At 41.8% G+C, this 22856-nt stretch overlaps 1 protein-coding gene across 1 annotated transcript; it reads right to left on the reverse strand.

The window, feature by feature from the left end:
• Positions 1–5388: 5388 nt before the first annotated feature.
• hdlbpa (high density lipoprotein binding protein a) lies at positions 5389–20970 on the reverse strand. Its single transcript, XM_084353991.1, has 28 exons — positions 20879–20970; positions 18741–18812; positions 15326–15440; positions 15057–15226; positions 14017–14232; positions 13725–13931; positions 13401–13616; positions 13108–13314; positions 12894–13001; positions 12695–12799; positions 11943–12021; positions 11685–11824; positions 11498–11602; positions 11293–11406; positions 11087–11173; positions 10862–10993; positions 10555–10773; positions 9934–10155; positions 9615–9833; positions 9363–9501; positions 8668–8819; positions 8480–8584; positions 8252–8386; positions 7868–8011; positions 7573–7752; positions 7162–7278; positions 6922–7062; positions 5389–6821 (listed from the first exon to the last, which is right to left on the reverse strand). The coding sequence occupies exons 3-28, from the start codon at positions 15399–15401 to the stop codon at positions 6732–6734; spliced, it is 3825 nt and encodes a 1274-aa protein (XP_084210117.1). The 5' UTR covers positions 15402–15440; positions 18741–18812; positions 20879–20970; the 3' UTR covers positions 5389–6731.
• Positions 20971–22856: the final 1886 nt, after the last annotated feature.

The following is a 22856-nucleotide window of genomic DNA, read 5'->3' on the forward strand; positions in this document are numbered from 1 at the left end:
TGTGTCGCCTCTCATCATTTGATTGAGCCCTGCCAGTCTCCGTCGCAGGGGATTCCACAGTCTGCCCGACGCCATTTACTGCCAGGGCCCTCAAATCCAAATTGACCTAGACACACACGCAGATGGGGTCTTTTTTTAGCAAATAAAATATTAAAATTAGAGATTCACGCCAGAAGACACTTATGCAATTTCTTTTTTTTTTTCTTTTTTTTTGTGCCTGTGTGTGTCAAAACTGCAGAAAAAGTTTAAGAGGAATGATGCCGCAGCCTTAATATTAAAACACCTCGTGGGTGATTTCTAACACACGGGATATAAGCTATCGCCCTCATTACTACTGCTGCATGTCGCTGTTATACAACTCATTTGTTTGATGAATCTGTTGCAATGGGAATGTAAAAAAAAATCCCCTGTAGAGACATCTGTGTATCTCAATGGGATATTCTCTGTTTGGTCTTTTAAAATTATAAGGTGCTCATACACCTGAACATTTTTTAAACTGAGGTACGTCCACTGGATATGCATTCATGTGCATTTCAATAATTCAAATTCAGGATTTACCAAGAGAGAATCAGTCAGAAGAGGAAAGGAAAGTTAAAAAAAAAAATGCACAAAATAATCATGATAATGTTGCCTGACACAGCTGTTTTAAAAGGTGATGTTCAATAAAGGCGTCAAATAATCCAGCTGTCCCTTTCAGCGTTTTACAGCTGGCCAGTCGAACAGAAGATGTATATTTATAGTAAAAGACGAGGGATTTATCCACATCCGAGCCAGCTTCATTTAATGCTTAAATATGTGCGAGATGTATGAGAGATTCGAGCACACTGAGCGAGCTGATGTGGAGTGTGAAGGCCGGTCCCGGCTGAGAGAGAGCATCAAATTCAAGTCTATCAATGCCATCTAGTGGAGAGAGGGGTTTTAACCTGGTCCCTCTGCCCTCCTGTAGAACAGAGACACACTGAGACTGGGACTATTTACAACATACACATTATAATAATGACAGAAGTACTGACTGCTGCAAACTGTAGAATACTTTGAGAAACCCTTCATCTTTTTGTACGCTTTCTTGTTATGAAGATATAATTCAAAATCGAAAACAGTAGTAGTCCACAAAACATGTTCTGGAGCTTCACAGCAAAACAGCCACGCACAACTGATGTAGATGGAGACTAATGTAATAAACTAAAATGGCTTCATACAGCTTGTTCGGCATAATGCAAGTCTCCACAGGCCCAAATTGATTCGTAAAGACGTTATTCACCGTTTTTCAAGCCAAAATCTTGACTGTAGCTGCTGAGCTAAAAGTGTTAGCATGCACACCATCTGAAGTAGGTGCACAAGCTGGACCGCACGCCGAAGGGTGCCAATAACATCTTTTCAAATCAACTGGGCACCTCGAGGCTTTGAGAGACTTGGATTATGGTGGACAAGCAATATGGAGCCATTTTGTTTTCTGTCCCCATCTGCTTCAGTTGTTTGGGAGAATGCTGCAACTCTGTCTTGCTGTGAAGCTCCAGGAATGTTTTGTGGACTTTGAAACTTCACCTGACTTTCACTCGGCATGAGGCTGAGAAGATAATGACTGAATTCTTATTTTTGGGTGAACTGTTCTTTAACAAAGCGAGACTAAGTGGCCAAATAACCTAAAAAATTGGTAAGGTTAACATAACTGGCCGTGTCCCACTCATCCTAAATGTAGTATAACTCAAAAAACAACGCTGATTGTGCAGCCAGAGTTAGTAAATCACTAAGTTTGCTGGAAGTTAGGAAGAACTTTGCACACACACTTGATGGATGGATTGATGAATAGTGGGTGCAACCCTGTCACGGTGGCTCTGAATACCTGGCTGTATTCCCTCGCCTAGATTTGTTCCTCAACACAGTTTTTTCATTGAAGAAATTGTGTCATGTCATAGTAGAGTAAAGGTGTAAATAATTAAATTACTGCAGCTGAAGTCCATCTAGCTGCTTCAGTTTCCGGGTCCTGGTGTTGTGCATGCTGACTCACTGTCACGCTGTCATGGCACAGAGCCATCATTAATGTTATTAGTGACACATGTGATGAGTCAAAATGTCTGAATGCAGGAGTGTACTGATGGTCTGTTGGACCTCTGGCTTGGTTCATGGTCTGAACAGGCAGTGTGAAATGTGGGAGCTTATATTCACAGAGGTGTGCCTTTTCTAAATCATGTCCAATGTTTGAATTTGGCACCAGTGAGAATACAAATCAACCTGTATATCTCAAAATTGGTTAAATAAGTTGGCAAAACAATGTACAATCGTGTCATTATGAGTTATTGTGTGTAAATGTATGCCCGATAAGTAACTAAATCCATTTGAAGTAAGTTTATGACATAATACAGTGTGGAGGTGAAGGGGTTTGAATACTTTCCAAAGCCACAGCGCCCCCCGATCACAATATTCTTTTATTTAAAAATTATTTACTTTCAATCAATGTTGTAATGTTTGGAAATGAAAAAAAAACATGCACAAACATGTCTTCTGTACATCAAGTGGTTTAAAGAAAAGCCCAGTGCATTTATTAAGGGCAAAGCCTTGTTTTCAGAAGGCACTGCACAATAATCTTGTCTTGTCTTGAACAAACATATATTGTTTCATTTCTTTTTTTTATTGCTGAAATATTTGAAATTGTGTCTGCTCTGCTGCAAGAAGCAGCAACATCCTGCAAGGGCAACGTTTTCACCCCCCACACACGGTAATCTCTCAAAGTACGTGCTGAATTTTGAGTTTGTCATTGGACGGCACGTGAAAGACGGAGACAGAGAGAGAAAGTGAAACAGAGATAACGGGCCACTTGGCTCTTTTAAGTCACAAGATGCAGAAGAAGATGGCAGCGGAGGCAGGTAATAAGACGACAACTGCCCAGAGACACGAATCCACCACTCAAATGTTTCTTTCATTTTCAAAATCAAAACTGTGTTACCTTACGGGCAAACCTCAATGGGCAAAGAGACACCTGAGGCCACCTGAATCCCACTCCAAAGAGTTAGCCAAGACAATTTCCCTCAAATCACCTGCTATCTTAATCTGACAGCCAGACTCGATTACAAGGCGTAAAAATTGCTTTTCTCGCCACCAGCAGTCGTTGGGAAATTATCTTAATTGTGTCATGATTATGCCTCACAGCTCTGGTGAGAGCTTTACGTTGCTCCTTTCAAACACACAGGAGCACTTCATGAGTGTTGTGAGCGCCCCTCCATCAGCATTCAGGGAGGAGAGAGAGGATGAGAGGGAAATAAATTCACCTCCGCTCCTCTCCGTCTGTTCAAGTATTTCACAAACACGCACACGTGTAAACCACAAAAGGGAGGAGATTTCCAAAATTCTTCATATTGAAAGAAAAAAAACATGTTTGACATTGATGACAAATTTCCCTTTAGGTAGTTTTAGTGGCATGAAAGTAAGTGTTTAGTTGAGCATTTGTAGCTTGTTGCCATCCGAGGATGGAGCTTTCTTTGTTCTGGTTTGATACAACATGTGCATTATTGTTAGAGAGTTAGAGCTTATCAGAGGTCCAACTGAACCAAACAGGACCTGCCTGGAGCCAGAGGTCCTGTGGACCACAGGCCAAAAGCAAGCACCCATTGTGTCATACTGTTCAGATGCAAACTGACAGCTGGATCCCAAGTTCCCTTAATTTACTGACTTCCTGTGCAAAGTGTTGATCTGTGTGCCCATGCTCAGATATGCAAAATGATTAGAGCCTGGCCGATATATAGGACGATATTATTGGCCTATCGCAAGTATACTGATATCATATCAGATATTTTTTGAGATTATGACACAGAAAAAGATGCTTGATTATTAAATTCCCATTGAAGTTTACTGTTTGAGTACACTGATTTTTTTTTTAGGCAATAAAGTTTATTGTTAAACTGTAAGATACTCTGCCTCTGTTACATATCTTATTCACAAGTGTTCAATAACCACATTTGAGAGATTGTTGCATATTTCGATATCCGTATTTCGTTTTGATATCTAAATTGAGTATCTTTCGGGCTCTAAAATAAATAAATAATTAAGTATCCTAGATAATTAAAGAGCATTTTTATCTAAAGAAAAAACACTAAATAAAACAGCATAAACATGATTATATACATTTCGTTTAGCTGGAAACACCTGGCGGGCCAAAGTGAACCTAAAAGTATTAATCTATGCATTAAACTCATGACTTATATAATGATATCTTTGTGTATGCTTGGTATAAACATATCCTACATGTCCTCCAGTATTCTGCTTATTAATAAAGCTCATTACTCATAATAGCGCCACTTAAAACGAAACCAGAAGAATCAAAGCATCCTTACAGACAGGTGGACCAAAGACCACAAACAGTTACAACGGACCGTCAACAGGTGACGGAGCAGCACATGCAAAACTGGATAATTATTCAAAGTCTGCAGGCTGTGTTCCAGCTAAATATGTTAGTGACAGCCATCAGTGTCCTGGCAGACAACATTCACAAGCAAAGCACGGTCGGCAACACATTACGACCTCCATTAAAACATCAACTGAAACAGTGCAAGTAGCTAATCGTGGTTAAATACACACAGAGGGTGTGTCTGACACATTTACTCTCCTCTCTTTCATGTGTGTGAAATCAGTTAATGTCATATAATGTTGCTGGGCTGGTCATTTCGTTGGAAACAACCTTTTCACTGCCTCACTATTATTAGCATCAGCAACACTGGACAAATAGGCCTGATTTTTTTTTTTTTTTTTTTGTCTAAACAAACTAAATAAACAAACTCTTTGTTTCTCTGACTCACTTAACTGAATAAACAAACTCACCTTAAAGGACAACACAGTTTCATACTGTTTTACTTTGTTTATATGTGGCGGACCCTGCCACCTTTCTAGCTTCAAACAGTGTTCTGCGGACCTTATTTTTTCCTCTGAGAACAGCTTGTTTATTCAGTTATAGAAATAATAAGCATTTCTGAGTTTGCATTATTTCCTCATTAATATTGTAAATATTAAATTTGAGTTTGAATCTCCTCTCCAAAACTACATAGTGCCCCTTTAAAACCAACCCCAGACTTTCCTACTAGTGCCACTTAATTTCAACCAACAGGTTGTGTGTGAAAGTGTTGCGTGTCGAGATGGTCTCCAAACAAGACAACCCAGAGTCTCATCAGAGGATTATCATGACTTCTCCTCGAGCACAAGCCTCAGGGCAATAATAACAAAAGAAAATCATGTCATGAAAACCTTTGAACACCATTTACGTCAGAACAGCATCATGCCACAGCTGCATCAGCTTTGTTAAGAGCCAGTTATACCAGTTGTGATAATTTTGTGTTGCGTTACATTCCTTGAGTGAGTGACTAACTTGCTCTTTGCAAAAGACTCAGACAAACGCGCAAGAGATTTTCAATTTTTATTGACTTTTTGGACAATTTCTTTTCCAGTGTCATCCATAACCGTTCACTTCAATGGTATTTGCATAATCTTTCATTCAATGCTAGGAGGATATAAACCAAGGTAGGCTGATGCTAGATGTTGAATTAGCAGCTAGCGAGCTAAAATCTGCACTCCTCAGGCGAAATTAAACTAATTACAATAACTGGGGGTGAAATGTTCCAAGAGCTTTAAACGGAACAATAAACATACCTTCCAGCTGTCCATTAAAAATGCACCTAGACATCATCTCTACCTGGTTTGTATCTTTCTAGTAGTAAGGCTGATAAAAAGGGCCATTGCTATTTAACAGAACAATCTGCATAGCAACTGGAAGACAAAGGGACTGGACACTGACCCAATACAGAGGATGAGTAACACAGGACATCACTAGACAGATAGTTGGCACGAGATGGTCTGCTGTTTTGCTCACAAACACAGTCATAATAGTTTGTTGTAGAGTGATTTACTTTTGAATGTCAAAAGAGTTCATTCAACAGTTAGTGTGAGGTTCGATGCGTTGGAGCTCTAGGCCTAGTGTTGTAAAGAAGTTTAGTTCTGGCATGATCTCCGAGCATCTGGCAGTTAGAACGGGTGCCATTCTGCAGTGGCCGAAACCGCTTTTTTTCCCCCCCCTTTAGTTAAGTTTACCAATTCATAAGGCTACAAGGTACGTGCCACTACTTGACCATATTCACAGAAGCACAGCTAAGCAAATGGAAAGATGTGACAGAGGACAACCACTACAGTGTGCTTGAGGGCTAACGACAGACAAATTTTCACTCAGCTACATGAGTAAAAGCAGGAGGGGGGTGGGTTACTGAAACAGCTGGCCCCTCGTTGGTCAGGCATCATGTCTTAACATGTCGCCAGCGGTAATTCAATCCCTTTACCCCACCCTGCGAAGGCAACTAAGGGCAGCTCAAAAAAACTGATGTCTGGCCACCGTTGAATTTTGGTATAACAGTTCAAACCACAATGAAATGTCAGATCTAATACACACGTAAAATGTCAGTCTTGTACAGACTGTGGACTTAACCGCAACATCTGTCACATTTTTTTTTTTTTTTTTCTTAGCGTAAGACAGTATCATTTAATGCAGATACAAAGCTCACAAGTCAATTACAGTATCTGAAAAGCACTTTTAGACTGACGAATCTGCAAGGGCAGACCAGGATAAGTAGACAGAGAAGGATGACATTCTCAGAAATGAAGACTTGTAGGGTCAGCGGTCAGTCCAGGTCAAGAGGGGAACGATGGAGGGGAGGATTGTGTCCGGTTAAGTTCAGGCCCATCTGTAGCAGCACAGCTTAGAAGCGCTTGGGTCCCCAGGGAGAGGTCTTGGTTGCCACTGGGGCTCCAAAGCTTGGGAAATCTTCAGAGCTGCTCATATCAGGAGCCTAAAAATAGAAGAAAAAAAAAAAAATACAGGGATTAAGAGACGATGGTGTGACAAATTCTAATTTCAAACAGTGTCAGGCTTGTGTTGAAAATGCTCACCTTCTCATTGGCAGTGGTCCAGGGAGCCTCCCTCACCACAAAACCTTTGGATGGGCCACGTTGTTCATCCATGGCGGCAGCGCTGCCCCCAGGAGGCCTCATGTAAGCCATCTTCGCCTCATTCTCCACAACATCTGCCATCTAACAGGAGGTGGCACAAGAAAATGTATCGGCATGATTAGCAAACAGTCAAGTTAACAGGCATTTCTTACACAGTCATCGTACGCGGGGGCATCTTACATATTCTTCTTCCAGGTTAAGGAGGTGGTCGATGGCTTCATCCACAAGCTCAGGGCGGCCTGTGACTGTCACAAGGTTCGGGTCTGCAGCTCCACTCTGGGGAAACCTGAGATCAACCTATAAGAGATGGATACCAGCATGTTCATGTTAAGCTGTTAAGAGTTGGAGATCTCATGGCGATGACATGAGACCCCAGTATGCCTGCTTGCATATCTATTTGTACACTTGAGTTGCTGGTACTGAAAATAGGATACGCTAACGATTGTTCCCCACACAGTTTTGTTTTTGCCGTACTAGAACGTGCTCATTAGCTATTAGTATTGACACAGTGCAAGTACAAAGCTGTTCTATGCTGCCATGTTACAGCGTGGTGTTGGTGTACGGCATCTCCTGTCCTCTCGGCAGCCTCACCTTAAACTCATCCATGATCTTGCGGATGCCCTTGCCACGGGCTCCAATAATGCGGGCATGAACCCTGCTGTCCAGGGTGATGTCCTCGGAGATCATCTCTTCAAGCTCATCCACGATAGCCTGGATGGCCTCTTTTGCTGCTATGGCTTTGTGCTCATACCCTGTAATAGTAATCTGATCCTGTGCAGGAAACAGCAGCATGAACATGACATTGACTAAACTGATAGAAAACTTCTTATTCTCACATATTAATACTTTTAGTGATGGTAAAACAGTAGTTAACTATTATTCATACCTGGTTTTCGTCATTCTTCTCTGGGAACTGGATGTTAACATCATGCTCAGTGCGGATGTTGGTGATGATGGCACCCTTGCGGCCAATGATTTTGGGGTGATACTTGGGGTCCACAGTGATGGTCAGCTTGAAGCTCCTGAGTGCCTGTAGAAGGTTGGATGTAAACAACGCTCCGGGTTACAACTCAAGTGAGTTTGACACTTCACCTAGCATTGGAAAAGTTAATAATTAAGCTTTTTCCTCATTCAAGGTTATCATGAGGCCGGCCTTTATGTTAATCTCAGAGATAACTTAACTGCAACATGAGTGTGTATGTGTGACTCAAACACTGCAGAGACACCAGAAAGAGTTCAGATATTAACTCTGAATATACTGGCTACTAACCCGATCCTCCTGCTCAGCCTGCAGCTCTTTGACGCGCTCCAAGAGGCCCTCTTTGGCGCGGTCGAGGTGATTGGCCAAGCCGGTGATGGCGATTTTATCAGACTGCTGGTCAGGAGCAGGCACTTGAATATTGACCTGGAGGAAGACGGTTGAGCGCACTGTGAATCAGCAGCAAAACAAAAACCTTGTGCATCCCTGTGCCAACACTTAATCTATAAAAACACACACCTCAAATTCATCCATCATCTTGCGAATTCCACTTCCTTTCTGTCCAATGATGTAGCGATGAAGCTCAAAAGGCACTTCCACCTCAATAGTGACAGGAACCAAAGCCTGAGGAAAAGAGACAGTTAGGGAACAAAGCAGCGATTTTGAGAAATGGAACCGAGTTCTCTGATGATTACTTTGTGCAATACCTTCAATGCTTCCACAGCACCCTCGCACCGCTCCTTACGGCCAGAAATCACAATCACGTCACACTTTTTAGGTGCATTTGGATCGACAGGCTCCTTCACTTCACCGTTGGCCTCTCCATTCTCCTGAATAGGGGCCTCAGCAGGAGGTGCTGCTACAAAAGTGAACAGACAAGGATTAATGAGAAAACTTCAGATTTTAGATAGGGGTGTCATTCACGAAATCCATGATTCCACCTTCGCTTTTAACTGTTTTCTCAGCACTGACGGCTATGCCAATCTTAGACCATCGCATCTGGATTTGTAAAAATCAACTGAAAATGGGTTTAATGTCTTGTTTAAAGTCTCCTTTAAAATCAAAGTTCAAATTATATTCTCCAAAATAAAGAGTCCAGAGTTCAACCAAACATACCAGCACCAAAAGATAGAAATTCAGTTTGTTACAAATTTCTGAATGTCTGGAGTAAACCCTCTCAAAAGAAATCAATAAAGGATCTCCAAAGAAGAGAATAAACCTAACATCTACTTCAGGTACCAGTCAGTTGATGTCTTTGTGCACACAGGAGTCTAAGTGCAGATGAAGGCCAACGGTAAGCTGGCTGCATCTTCTTTTAGTTTAGTTTTTTCTCCTTTCAGATGTTCACAAGTATGCAGTGGCTCTAAAACTGAAATTGTCTTCACACTGATCCTGCGTTTACCTTGTGGATCCTCACGCTCTGGGAACTTGATCTGTACATTGTGATCTCTGGTGATCTGCTGGATCCGTGAGCCCTTGGGACCCATGATGGAACGGTGGAACTTCTGAGCAATCACGCACTCAATGGTCACTTGAGCATCCTGGGAAAGACGACGTTCAAACGGGAGGAAAAAGAAGGCACAATGGTTACATTTCAAAAATAGAAGAGGAGGGGAGAAAAAAACCCAACAAAACAAAAACTGTATCCACTTACCAAGTCATCCACAATCTCCAGCATGCGCTTTTTGGCTGCTTCCACACATTCTTTGGCTCCTTTGAGGGTGACCTTTTCGCTCTGAGAACCTGTGCGAGGGAAGCTCACCATCACACCGCCGTATTCATCGGCAAGGTCCCGAAGGACTTGGCCACGGCGAGCCACAAAGTAGCGATGGTGCTTTGGATCGACGCTCATATTATCCTCAACAACGTTGTCCTGTAATCAAAGAGTATTTTAATAAATCAGGCATCTATACGAGAAACCTCACCTTATCTTCCCTCATCCTGCTATGTTCAAAAGTCATTTGGAGCCTTACCAAACTCTTGATTAGCTCCTCCAGCTCCTTCTGAGCCTCCTGCACTGCTTCTTCAGTGCCAATCACAGTGATGAGCTCCTGGTCTTTGTCCTCCGCAGTGGGGAAGATGATCCTGGCTCCAGTGCTGTCACGGACCTTGCGGATGTTTCCACCACCTTTCCCGATGAGGAACTTGTGGTATTCTGGCTTTGCACGCAGCTCAGCAGTGTGGCTCTTTATTTGCTGAGGAGCAACATTTACAAGTCAACATCAATTATAAAAAAGGTCAGCACAAAAGATGCTCTCATTAACTTCAAAAGTTGAAGCAGACGGAATATTCCTATATAATTAACTCAAAGTCAAAACCCCCCAAAAAGTTTTAATAGGCTAAACATGATTTAATCTTCAGAAAGAGAGCTGCAGCAACCAAAACAAATTTCAATCTTCTGACACTAGCTTTGCACAAGCTTGCTGTTTTTATTCTGACAGCTGAAAGGACACTGAAAGAAGTTCTCAGCATGTGGTGATGTATCCAGCTCTTTGACCTTTTACCCCTCCCTCTATGCCCCTGTCAAATGGCTGCCAGTTTAGCGGGGTCAAGACAAGTTCAGCTTTTGATCACTGGAGACGATTTATACAAACCTTCTCCTCTGCCAAAGCAAGTAGTTGCTGCTTGGCTTTTTCCACCTCCTCTACGGGGCCTCGGATGGTGACCTTATCAATCCCTGAGCCCTCGGTGGGAAAGTGGATGTGCACGCCGCCACACTCCTCCATAATCGAGCGCACAAAGCGTCCCTTGGACCCGATCAGAGAGTTGTGCAGCTTGGAGGGAATGGATACCTCGATCTCTGAGATGTTTGCCTGGACACAATGAAGACGTTATATAGCTCTGGTAGATGGGTCTACATATGTCTAATTAGCGATTAAATACATGCATGCGTATGCTTACCAGCTCCTTTTGAATGGCCAGGATGCGATTTCTTGCAACCTCACAGTTTGCCTTCTTTCCAGTGATGACAATCATCTCCGAGTTGCTGTTCTCAGCAGGCAGGTCGATTTTAGTGTTCGTTTCCTCCCGAATCTACGTAGCAAAAGAAAACAAATCGTCAGATCAAACCTCGACAGCCTGGAGGCTTCATTTAACCAACTTAATATTCTCGTAAATAAACAGTACCTTCTTAATATTTGATCCTCCTTTTCCAATGATGTTTCTGTGGAACTGCTTGAAGATGGGGACTGAGACAGAGAAGCTGTTCTCCACCTGAGAAAAGAGATAACTGAAAGTTAACACTAATCCTAACATGGTTATGAATGCCATATTAAAGCGCAAATCTTTGAACAGATAAAAGTATTTGAGGTGACACATAAGTAAAGGTTTACCATCTCAGCCACTATCTTCTGCATGAACTTAGCGCATTTTTCCACCTCAGTTCGTGGGCCCCTAAGTTGAACAATGTCGCTTTTCTGTGCAGGGTCGGGGAAATTAATGATGACCTGTAACAAATATAGAGTACAAGGGGTTAATGGGTTCAGTACAGTCAAACCACCACCATATGCTGACCGTCACCAACAGTGTCCAACTCACCTCGGGGAATTTGTCGCGCACTTCTTTTATCTTTTCCCCTTTTTGGCCAATAATGGCTCTATGAAAACGCTGTTCGATGATCAGGTCCTTTGTACGCTCGTTCTCCTGCAAGAGACAGTATATTTAGTGATGGCACATCGGGATCCAATGTGTAGCATCTTGGCTGTGGACTGAAGTTTGTCCTCACCATGCGTGACGCAAGCTCAAGCAGCTCCTTCTTGGCTTCCTGCACACCCTGGGGATCCCCCTCGATACGGATCAGGTTGCTTTTCTCGTTGTCAGGGGGGATACGGACAGTCACCTTGTGCAGCTCTTTGATGCGGTTGACTATAAATAAAAAAAAATTAAAAAATCAAATATATGGTTTGAGAGGGATGAAGATGAAGTTTGTGTTGCACTGTTGCAATTCAGTACATCGGCCTTTAGATAGTAACACTGTACTTACTGTTAACACCTCCTTTTCCAATCAGGTGTCTGTGGAATTTGGGATCCACGCTAATCTCTGCATAGTCCATGCGGCTTACCTTTGAGGTGGAAGGAGACAAAAACATGAATATCACTGAATAAACCGACTTCAGCTTATAAGAGTTGCTAAAAGGTGCTTTAATTCTCTGCATCTTCCTATGCAGAGCCTCAGTCAATTAAATACCACTTTAAAAAGGTCACATTGACAACATTTCTGTGTGGCTTAATGGTTTTTTTTTTAAATAATACAACTACAGAGCTTGTAGAAAGGCACAGAATAAAAGTCTCTTTTCCTTAAAACATTATTATGATTGTGAATAATAATTCTAAAAACTCTGTCGGGTGCAAAATGATTGTTTTGTTTATCTCCAACAGTTGATTCCGGTTCCTTAAAAAGGTTTGTGAGCCAATAGTATGATGCCGTGGGTATCAGGTGGTTTCTGTGTTTTGTCAGCGGTCAAGAGTCTTGGTAGTTGCCAGTTTGTGGGGAAAAATGTAAAAAAAAAAAAGGCTGAGAGGGGGCAGATGTTTCCATGATGACCAGTAGCATTGTTCGTAAATGCAATGAAAGGGAGAGGTGGAATGTAACATTTAGTGGCTGAGCGTTATCAAACACCTTTAAGTCCTCCTTTTACACAATCTTTCCAGCACATGACAAAAGAGGAGCCCTCTTGATTGGCAGGCTTTGGGTCAAGGTCCAAGAAACAATAGTACAGTAAGCTCAAGACTCACCAAATCTGTAACAATAACTTCGATCTGGCTCTGCACCATCTGCACGTCTTTGGTGGGACCTTCCAGGGTGATCCTGTCTTCTCCCTCGGTGAACTCAATGTGCACCTGCACGCAAAATACCCGATAAACATAAGTTACAAAATGAATTCTACAGAAGTATTTAAAGTGGTATGGCAAAGTTATTCATCCTCCGACGGACCTTGGGCATTTGTTGGGTAATCTTGGCCAAGTTCTGCCCCTTCTTGCCAATGATGAAACGATGAAGCCAAGAAGGAGCTGAGACCGAGGAAACAGTGTAGCTGTTTGCCTGCGAAGGGGAAAAAGGTTTTTTGAGTTACTCCTAATTGCTTTTTTATTTTAACATTAACAAATGTCTCAGACCATCACAAGATTATATTTAAAACGTTCCACACCTTGGCATAAACTTCAGTGAGGGCCTGACCCAGACGGTCTGGCTCCCCGCGAAGGATGACAGTTTCTGAGCTGCTGTCAGAAGGTGGGATCTCAACGGACACACCAGTTTTATCCAGGATCTCCTGCAGGGTGTTTCCCTTGGGGCCAATCACATACTTGTGCTGAGATTTCTTCACCTCCACTGCAATGGTGGTGGCATTCTTCTTCTGCAATACAAAAAGGGTAGTTGATCAGTAACCTTTAACTGTAGAAAATTTGTTTGATCTGTATCACCATTTCGATCGTAGCATACCTTTTCTTCAGAAACCTTCTTGATCAAAGCCACAGCAAGGGCCACCTGCTCCTTTTCCCCAGTGATGACAATCTCGGTCTTGTTCACACTTGGAGGGGGGACATTAATGCGGGCGCCAGTTTCCTGCATCATCTCTCCTACCAGCTTATTGTAGGCACCGGTGATGAATGGGTGGTACACCTTGTCAATGTTCACCCTCTCCACAGCACGCTTGTCCTAAAAGAGCAGGAGAGGCAGAGGATGACAATGTAAATTTAAACTTAGGCAGTTACGTCTGGGCTGTACCTCAATGAAGCGAGTTAGTTGTCCGAGAAGCCATCATACCTGTTCAGCAGAGATCAACAGGATCTCGTGCTTTGCCTTCTCCAGGCCCTCCTTGGTACCAGAGATCTTGATCTGGTTGCTGGGGTCGTCAGGTCGTGGGATCTGGATTTTGGTGGCAGTCTTGAGCTCGAGCTCCTGAAGCTTCTCCCCATTTTTGCCGATGACAAAACGATGGTGCTCCTTGGGGATGACGACAGTAGTTGAAGCCTGTTGGGATTAAAATGTTCGGTAAGCACCATCGTCATCAACTATTAATACCTCATGTAGTTATCAACAAAGCAGCTTTCTTGACCTGAGTCTGCAGTCGGGACACAATCTCCTTACGGGCCTTCATCACGGCATCTAACTTTCCAGAAACCATGATGGAGAGACCCTGATCTTTTGCCAAGGAGAGTTCGAGGTGGGCGCCGGTCTTATGCATGATGTCCACACAGACCTTCGCTTGGTCTCCTTCCCCAAACTGGTTGATGTCCTTGTACTTGCGCTCCTCTAGAGGCACATGGAAAACCTAGTTCATGCAGAAAAAACAAGATTTAATGACATCAGGATTGCCATGATAGAACTTTCAAAATAAATGAGACCCACTGGCCCAAACTGGGTTAGTGAATGTGAACGTCAAAAAAAATAAGGACTTTAATCTCATACATGCATACAAACTGTAGGGTTAAACACATAAGCCAATGGGATCTTTAGATACTGTTAGTCCATGTTCACTTGGGGTAAGGCAGTGAAAACTGAAACTGGATGGGAGGTGGGTTTTTTAGTAGGAAAAATAAAAATAGCTTGCTGTCCCAGCATTGTACTCTCCATCTCCCAGGGGAAAAAAACAATACAAATGACACTATAAACCTTTTCTAATATGCAACACAAAGACCAATTTCATTGTGCCCAAATTAATTCCACAAAAAACCAGTAGGACACGTAAAAAAATGTGTATTCATTTGTCTTTTGTTGTTGAGCAGAAACAAAGGGCTAAAAAAACTAAATTAAAAAGAAAGTACTAACAGAATCCTCTGAATCAGAGCGAATGAAGTCTAACAGAAGGAAACCTTCCAACAGAAGAATCATTCAATATAAATTGAATTGTTAGTAACTGAAGTGGAACAATATACAAAAGTAAGATGTACCACAATAGTGATGGAAGAAAAGGGCATTTCTAGCACACAGATTGGTCGGTTCCCAACATTTTTAGCTTGTAACCCAATAAATGAGACCACTTTTGACACCTCATCACAAACCGTGCTCTTAGTGTTAACATCCCAGTAAAAAGTTGGACCAGACTGACACTTAAGGAGTTTTAGAGCTCTAGCTCAGCTTTGAAAAATGTTATACCTGGGTGATAACGGAAGCCTTCAGAGGACGGAGCTTGGATGTCCAGGCGTTGGCGGTTTCCTGGGTCCCCTCAGGTGAGGCCGCCTTCTCAGGCAGAGGTGGGAAGGCATCCTTGTAGGTAGGAAGGGCTTCCTCCTCCTCTCCAGGAGCACCAGTTCCTGCCACAGCAGCTGGAATAAGAACAAAAACAACAAGCACACATGAATCCACTTATGGCTGTGATTGCAGTTTACATAATAAGCGCAGTCTTAAAAAGCCAAAACACTCACCACCCTTCTGCTCTGGCAAGAGCCCACTGCGGTGCTCATTGAAGCTTTCCTGCGTAAGTACAGCGACTGAGCTCATTGTCAAAATCCCACGTTAACACAGAGTCCGAGTGTGCCACTGTGAGGAAAAAGGGATGTGGGCATTAATACATCAAAAAGTACCATGTTATAAATTACAAATACTTGCCTATGAGGTATAACAGAATAAAATACTAAATATTTGTATGAGAAAATGTATTTAATCAAAATACAAGTATTTTGTATTTTAGAAAATCCACAGAGACGTTCTATACTAATTGATATTAACACCTTTGGACATTTAGTAACCTCAGCATGGGTTGGATTTTGTTGGGCCAGTTGTGAATCATGATGAATGAAGTCATAATTTTATGTGATTTAGTTCACGTCAGTAACAGTTTCTCTTTTTACCTCCTAATGTAGCCGACCCCTACTTTGCATCAAATGTAGATCTGAGTCGGTGGTTAAAACAGTCGTCTAATGGAAAGACGACCAACATCCTGTATTTCATATATTATTGATGAATCACAGATAATCGATTGTTAAAGCAACTGACCATCAATTAAAGAAATTGCTTAAAAATTTGCATCCCTTGTGGAAAGTTAACCTTTATATTTTAAAGTCTGGCAACAGAGACGAGAAGAGCAATTCACATTATCTTCAGAAATGTGGTAACAGCAGCAGCATCATAAACAAAACAACCTCTCAATCATCCTACATGAATACAACACTGGGGGCCAAAGTTCCCAGTGAAGTTTACGGCTTTTTAGACAAAAGTTTATTGTTAATCTGTTGAACATGCTGCTTCCATTACCTACTGTTGCCACAATTGTTTGATATCCACATTAGAGGGATCATTGCAAAAAAATGTGTGTCTATCGGCTGATATATTGGTATCGGCCCCAAAAAACTGACAGTGGTTGGGCTCTAGTTTTTGGTTTTTTTGTCGTGTTAAACAATTCCCAAGGATGTTTTCTTTCCTGAACTTTATCGCTGATTGTTGCTCATCTAGTTGTAAATATGCAATGACAAAAACTTAATAAGTTGACAAGACATTTGGTGCTTCATCATTGCCAAAGTATTGTTTAGTCCATGCTTGCCTAATAGATACATACATTAGATACATTTTACAGGGTTATGAATGTTTAGCGTCAGTCCGATACAACAATCTCACATGTAATAATGGATTAATTACTTAACATGTTGTAATCGCTTTTTGGATTAAATCAGTTATCGTTTGCCCTGTAAAAGGTTTCTCACATAAGCACCGTCAATGACGTAGGGGTATGACTGGTTCATTATTTATCTAACAAACTGAGTTTTACATACACGCACAGCTCAAACTAAATAAAAAAGGCCCTTCACCTGAATGGTTAAAAAAAGGAAATATCCTCGACGGTGTCACATGCACATGTTTAGCATGGTGCACAAGCTTATCATAGGTGGACTTTGTGATTTCCACCATTATCTAATCTACCTTTATCAAAACAAGGCATGTCACTCACAGAATAATCACACTTGTTGTCACATTAACATGCGAGCACTGTGTTAATGTGTGCCGAGACTGTGCACGGCTGATTAAAGAGGAATACTAGAAAGAAAAGACTAGTGTGGGCTACAGCTACAGCTACAGTATATTTTTGTCTTCCTACGACAAACCAGTTTGTCTTCTGCATGACTGTCATTTGTCTTTGTCTAGTGCAATTCCACAAAGTGTACTAAGTAAGTAGGCTCCAAGGTTAAAAGGGTTTTAACCCACTGACCCCTCTGTGCATCCATGCTGGATAGGATTAAAGTAACACTCCACCAACAGAAAGCTCAGATGCCTCGTCTACGATCCTTGAACATGAATAACTTTTTACAAGAGAGAAACCGAAGACAATCTTCCCATCTTGTATGACATTTAGAAAAGAAAAAGCTCTACAGCTATTTTGATGTCACAGTTATATAAATCCGGATGTGCTGACTTAGTCCCATTAACAGTTATATGTCCTCCGAGGAAATAAACAAGCCTTTGACTAAAGCTCGATTCAGCTTCACTGTCAATGAGGAAACTCAATACACCTTCAGGAGTCACTGCTCTGTTTTTCTGGCTGGCAGAGAAACTTAAATTCAGGCCAACAAGAGCAGAGGAATGTGAATTGTTTTAGACTGGATTTTGCCCCCAAGCATGCCTGAAATGTATCTGAAAGCATGGAGAGAATCCAGATGTCACAAAGAACTTGTTGATATTAAGAGTTTTTCCATGCAATCTTTGACATGGTGGTCGTCAGTTTAGCGAGCCGTTTCCCACCCCCTACACATTTTTACATCACCCTTTCACTGGCCTCTTCCTTGTCAGGCTTCATAAACTTAAGGCTGCTGCTCTGCCCAGCACTCATTACTGTTTGCAGACCCTGTTGCCAATTTAAGGCCGTGAATATCTTTCATTTAAGCATCGGTATGAACGAGAATGTTTACGAGAGAGGATGGCGTAGCACTGCTGTCACAGAATCGCCAGATTTTCATATGGATTTCATTATTGTGAAATGTTGACGACTTTGTATCAACAGTACTTTATTTTAAGAGGTAGGCCGTCCCCAACTTTGTTGACACTTTAGTGGCAAGAGAAGGTGCAAAACACTGAGCCACACCGAAGCCAAACCAACTCGGTTACGTGTTTTTCTTTCTCCGGACTAGACCGTGTTGAGAAACTGGACACAAAGCATTGTCTTTTGTTGCTGCCTGCTTAAACTTGGATGAATACCCTCACAATGTGGAAGGTAGTATGAAATTTTAGTGACGTTTCAAAAAGTTTCCAGAACATCTAGCTTTCCTTTAGAAAAACCTTTAACTTTGTGGAAAATGGGGCTATGTGTGGTCGCCAAAAGCCTGTAGGACATGTAATCAATACATTGCAAAACAATCAGCTAATGATACATAACCATATCTGTCCAAGTGAAGAATACAAGAGTGAAAGGATTATGTATTTCTGTGCTGGATTGCGGTGTCAGCTTCACAGAATTCGACTTGCACTGAGAGGAACTAATGTACATAAAGTGCATCAAGTCTTAGCCGAGAGCCTCTTTATCACACACACACTTACCACCTTATAAATGTCCACGTCATCATTTTAATGTAAAATAGCCATAAACTGTCAAAAGGCCAAACAGCCAAAAAGCCGAACAGTTCTGGAGAAAGAATATCGATATTTGGCACCAATGTATCGATAACCATGTAGCAAGAATAAGTGTCATATATATATACATATATCGCCATATCGATATTTTGGCAAGGCCACTTTAAAGCTGTGGTTAGGGTGGAAAGAGTCACATTTAGGGTAAACACAACAGCATGCTGCTAAATGCATGAGACTGTATTAGTGTCAGTACCTACAAAGCTAATAACTGTAAAAACTCACCAGCTAAATGGTCAGTTACCAGATAATCCGTCCTGTAAAGATGCAAGTTCCCGTCAGCCTGCCAGCTTTTGCCTGAAGACCACAAAGAAACAAGGTCAGTCATCCAAACAAAAGAAAAAGAAATGAATATTCAGGGGCCTAACTTCAAAAACATTGCAAAGAGACTAGTACAGGGTTATGTATCCTCAATAATATCTGTATGAGCCTTGTATCACATCCAATTAACTCAAACTACTAATTGGTCAACAGTGGACATATTTTAGAAAGATAGTTGGTCATTAAATGAAAAATGGAGACTTCAGACAGCAAATACAAAGTCATACGTCACTGCCTGGTAAAAGCAGCTGCTGTTGAGGCCTAACTTGTATATTTTTTGACAGTCATGGTTCGGGGAAAACACTGCCATAAGGCCAAAGTACTGCCTCCTCAGACCACTGAAACCATCCCGAAATCAAGAAGTATTCAAATGAAGTTGACGAGACGCGCATCACTGAGCTCCAGTACAGTACAGGTGCCATCGGAGGAGTCCACTCTCCTTGACAAGCATCTGGCTTCTATAATTGGACGCTGCCTCGTCAGACAGAAGGACAAACCTGGCAACTGATGGAGCTGCTGTGGGTGAACCAGGTAAATAGGCCATTGCTCTCTCTCATACATAAATTACACAGTGAATGTCTCTTATAAAAAAGGCTGTCATTACTAAAAAAGGTGGTACGATTTTAAGATGACATCAAATTTGGTCCAGTAGTCGTTAAGACATTTGGATTTACTTTGCCACCTATTACCTCTCCCTGCTGAACGACTGTAGGTACAGGTTTATTTATCCACCAAACATTATTGTTATCTTCTATTTGGTTAGGGGCCTATAATCAGTTAGGGTATACTATTTATAAAATAGGCACTACATAGGGTGTAACCTACTAGCCCCTGCTTATAGTATTTGGTGTTGTAATTGCATTAACTGTTTGTCAATAGAGAGAGTAACTCCATGTCTTCACGTGATATATGTGAATTACAACCTTACTCACCTAAACTACCACATCATGAGTACAATTATGGTTTTAACAATGGGGACTAATAACTGTTATATTATTACATTAGTGTCGAGCTCCAAGATCATAAAAATAAGGCGATCAACCAACGTAACTTAAGGAAACGTAGCTTCATATTATCCACCCTACGAGATCATTTTATGTTAATGAGCTGCTAACAAGTTAGCTAGTCAAACTTGCAGCAACGTTAGCTGCAGCACAACATCCTTCGAGCATACAGAACTGCATACCACAAATCCCAGATTAAGGATTTAAGTAGCTGGTTAGTGTGAGTGCTAGCTAACACGATATCAAGTTAACTAGCTGACAGTTGCCAACGACACATTACAGTTAATGCTAGCTGCCGTCATGTCGGCTAACGCTGATCAAACCACAAAATGCACCGAAGATCGAGACAAACTAACACTCTCCAAACTGCCGCGGACGCCGAGGTAACGTCGGGGTGTTTAGCGAAATATGTGTGCCCCTCGGAAAGAAGTGGGATCTCCAGCAGCAAAATCACTGTAGCTTGGATTTACTAACGCTAGCTCCGAACCCCCTTTGCTAGTTAGCAAACTTGCTAAAAACTTTGACTACGGTGTCTGCGACTGTGACACGTAGCTCCTCGGCTAATATGTAGCTCGGCTCACTCACACAGCCCTGCACATAACTTCAGGCTGTACCTTTAGCCAGCTAATGACATTAAGTGACATTAACAGTGGATTACACATTAAAACTCTCTGCCACACCCGTAGACTTGTGTCGTGACATTATTTTATTTTTTTTACAGACACTGGCCGACAGTAACACGCTCGTAAAAAAAAAAAAGTACAAGTTGAAGTGTAGCCCCCTTTAGCTAGCGAGCTCATGTTAGCATACAGTTTGTTCTACTAGCTCGCTAAGTCCACGTAGGCATACAGCTGAGCAGGGGAGAAATGACACGGAGTCAGGCCAGAACATACTGTAACGTTCAGGGTTCAGCGACAAACTACCTTCTCAACAAGTACGACACCGTCACGTACATGACAGTTTAGAGGTCATAATGTAATACGGACACGGGCGCGCGTTGAGCAGGGAGAGGAGGGAAAAAAAAGGAGAAGTACTCACTTGTTTTATGTACTCGTCTGCCCTGAAGGTGCAGAAGCTGAGATGATTCCACTGGCGAGAAGGTGGGATTGAAGTCTGACGGATATATACCAGCGCCGCCCACCAATCACATCCTCCGACGTCACGCCGAAGAGTCCGATTACAAATAACTTCTCCTCGCGTCTGAAGAGTGACACAGTCTTGTGCAACTTCTCCAACTCTCATCACGTTACGCATGAAAATCATTGTAAGATACAAAAAAAATCTGATTTGTGTTGTAATATCTCAGACACAGAAAACTTGGGCTGAAGTAGGGATGTGTTAAAATCACGTCTAAAGGAGAGTATTCGTACGTAAAAACAACAAAAAAGACAAGTTGAAGTGACAAAATGCTGGGGTTTTTTAATCGTAAAGTCCAATATGGGATCATTTCTCTGTCAGATAGTGGGTGAGTTCGTGCAAGTCATCCTGTAAAGGTGCACTACGTAGTTTTGCGGAAGAAAATGTAATCAGGAGGGAAAGATCGTCATCGGCTGGCACTAAATAAACAAACTCTCTTTGTTGTCATGATTGAATAAACTGAATAAACAAACTGCCCTTAAAGGACAATACAGTTTTTTTAACTTTGTTTATATGTGGCGGACCCTGCCACCTTTCTAGCTTCAAACAGTGTTCTGGGGGACCTTATTTTCAACTGAGAACCGCTTGTTTATACACTCATGGGGGAAAAAAACACTTCTTTAATATTCTTAATATAAAAATGATGAGTTTGAATTGCGACATAGTGCCCCTTTAAGTTGATGGATCAGGTCAAGGTTCACGCTGTTGTTGTTGTTGTTGCTGTGAGTTTGAGAAGGCAACATGCCAAACGATCCTGCAGTTTTCCTCGGGGACACGTGCACAAAGACTTTGTCAAAAGCAGGTTCAGAGACGCTACATTCTCAGGTTTTTAGTCATTCTTCAGCTAGTTTCAATGTTAATGAATACACTGCACAAGGTCACGGAGGCCACGGTTACTGCGAGAAGACGGCTAAGAACATGAATGAATATAAACAAGTAGCCTAACCTAAGTAGATTAACTTGTGACATTTCCTCCAACTTAACATTTCTCAGTTGTATTAACGTGAACATCTGATTCACTTGTCAGAGTCATGCAGCTTGTTGAATATAAAACAAGTGTGAGCCTTCTCGTGTAAGTGCTTCAAACATCTGTTAAATGATCATGTAAAACAGGTTTCATTCTCCCAAAATAATCACAGTCAAACATCTATTCAAATGTTTTTTTTCATCATGGTCGTTGAGTTTCACTGAGAGCAGCGCTCTCTTTCACAGAATCACCCTGATCACATTCACACCTGCTTCCTCGGGCTCATCGTCGCTTCCTTTGTTGTCATTTGATGGTTTTAAGGAAGCATCACTCAAAAACCATGAGTAAGCTGTTTGCAAGGCCAGGCTGAGAAATATGCAAATAATACATGGCAACTGATTGAGTTGTGGTGGAGCCGAGGCCGTCACTTTTTAAATGGTTTCACACATATGTGAACATTTAGGTGATGTAATAAGGGGGCGGTATGAGGTCAGAGCAGATAACAATGGGAAAAATCCTGCATGACGGCACATCAATAGAGTAGAAAACCACAAAAATACTTAAAACAATGTTGAGCACACAAGCAGCAGTCTGTTAACATTAGAGAAAGAGTTCACGAGAAGTTATGAGTCAAGTTCAACCAGTAATGATTCTACGCAGAAGTTATTCAGTCCTGTGTAAAGTCATTAAAAGTGATGCGGACAAAATCAGCTATCTTAGAAGAGGTGGACATGTCCCCAGTGTCCCCCATTTTAAATTGCACGTATGGGTGGGACACTGTGGAAAAAAGTGATTTCAGCCCTTTCATGCATGTTGTCCACTACATTGGACAGATATTTGGAAGCCATTTTAACAGTTTAAACTAGAATACAGTACCATGACCTTATCACCAGGTGGCAGATCCCCATTTTT

The sequence above is a fragment of the Pagrus pagrus genome (assembly GCF_965226575.1).
Source record: "Pagrus pagrus genome assembly, chromosome: 6".
NCBI lineage: Eukaryota > Metazoa > Chordata > Actinopteri > Spariformes > Sparidae > Pagrus > Pagrus pagrus.

Bases quoted from the DNA above. Each gene is read 5' to 3' on its own strand.
- hdlbpa (XM_084353991.1), bottom strand. From the start codon at position 15,401: ATGAGCTCAGTCGCTGTACTTACGCAGGAAAGCTTCAATGAGCACCGC. The intron at 12,800-12,893 runs GTCCGTCGGAGG...TTTTGCGTGCAG, and splicing joins TTACCCAACAAATGCCCAAG to GTGCACATTGAGTTCACCGA. The intron at 10,994-11,086 runs GTACTGTTTATT...TTTGCTACGTAG, and splicing joins GAGGATCAAATATTAAGAAG to ATTCGGGAGGAAACGAACAC.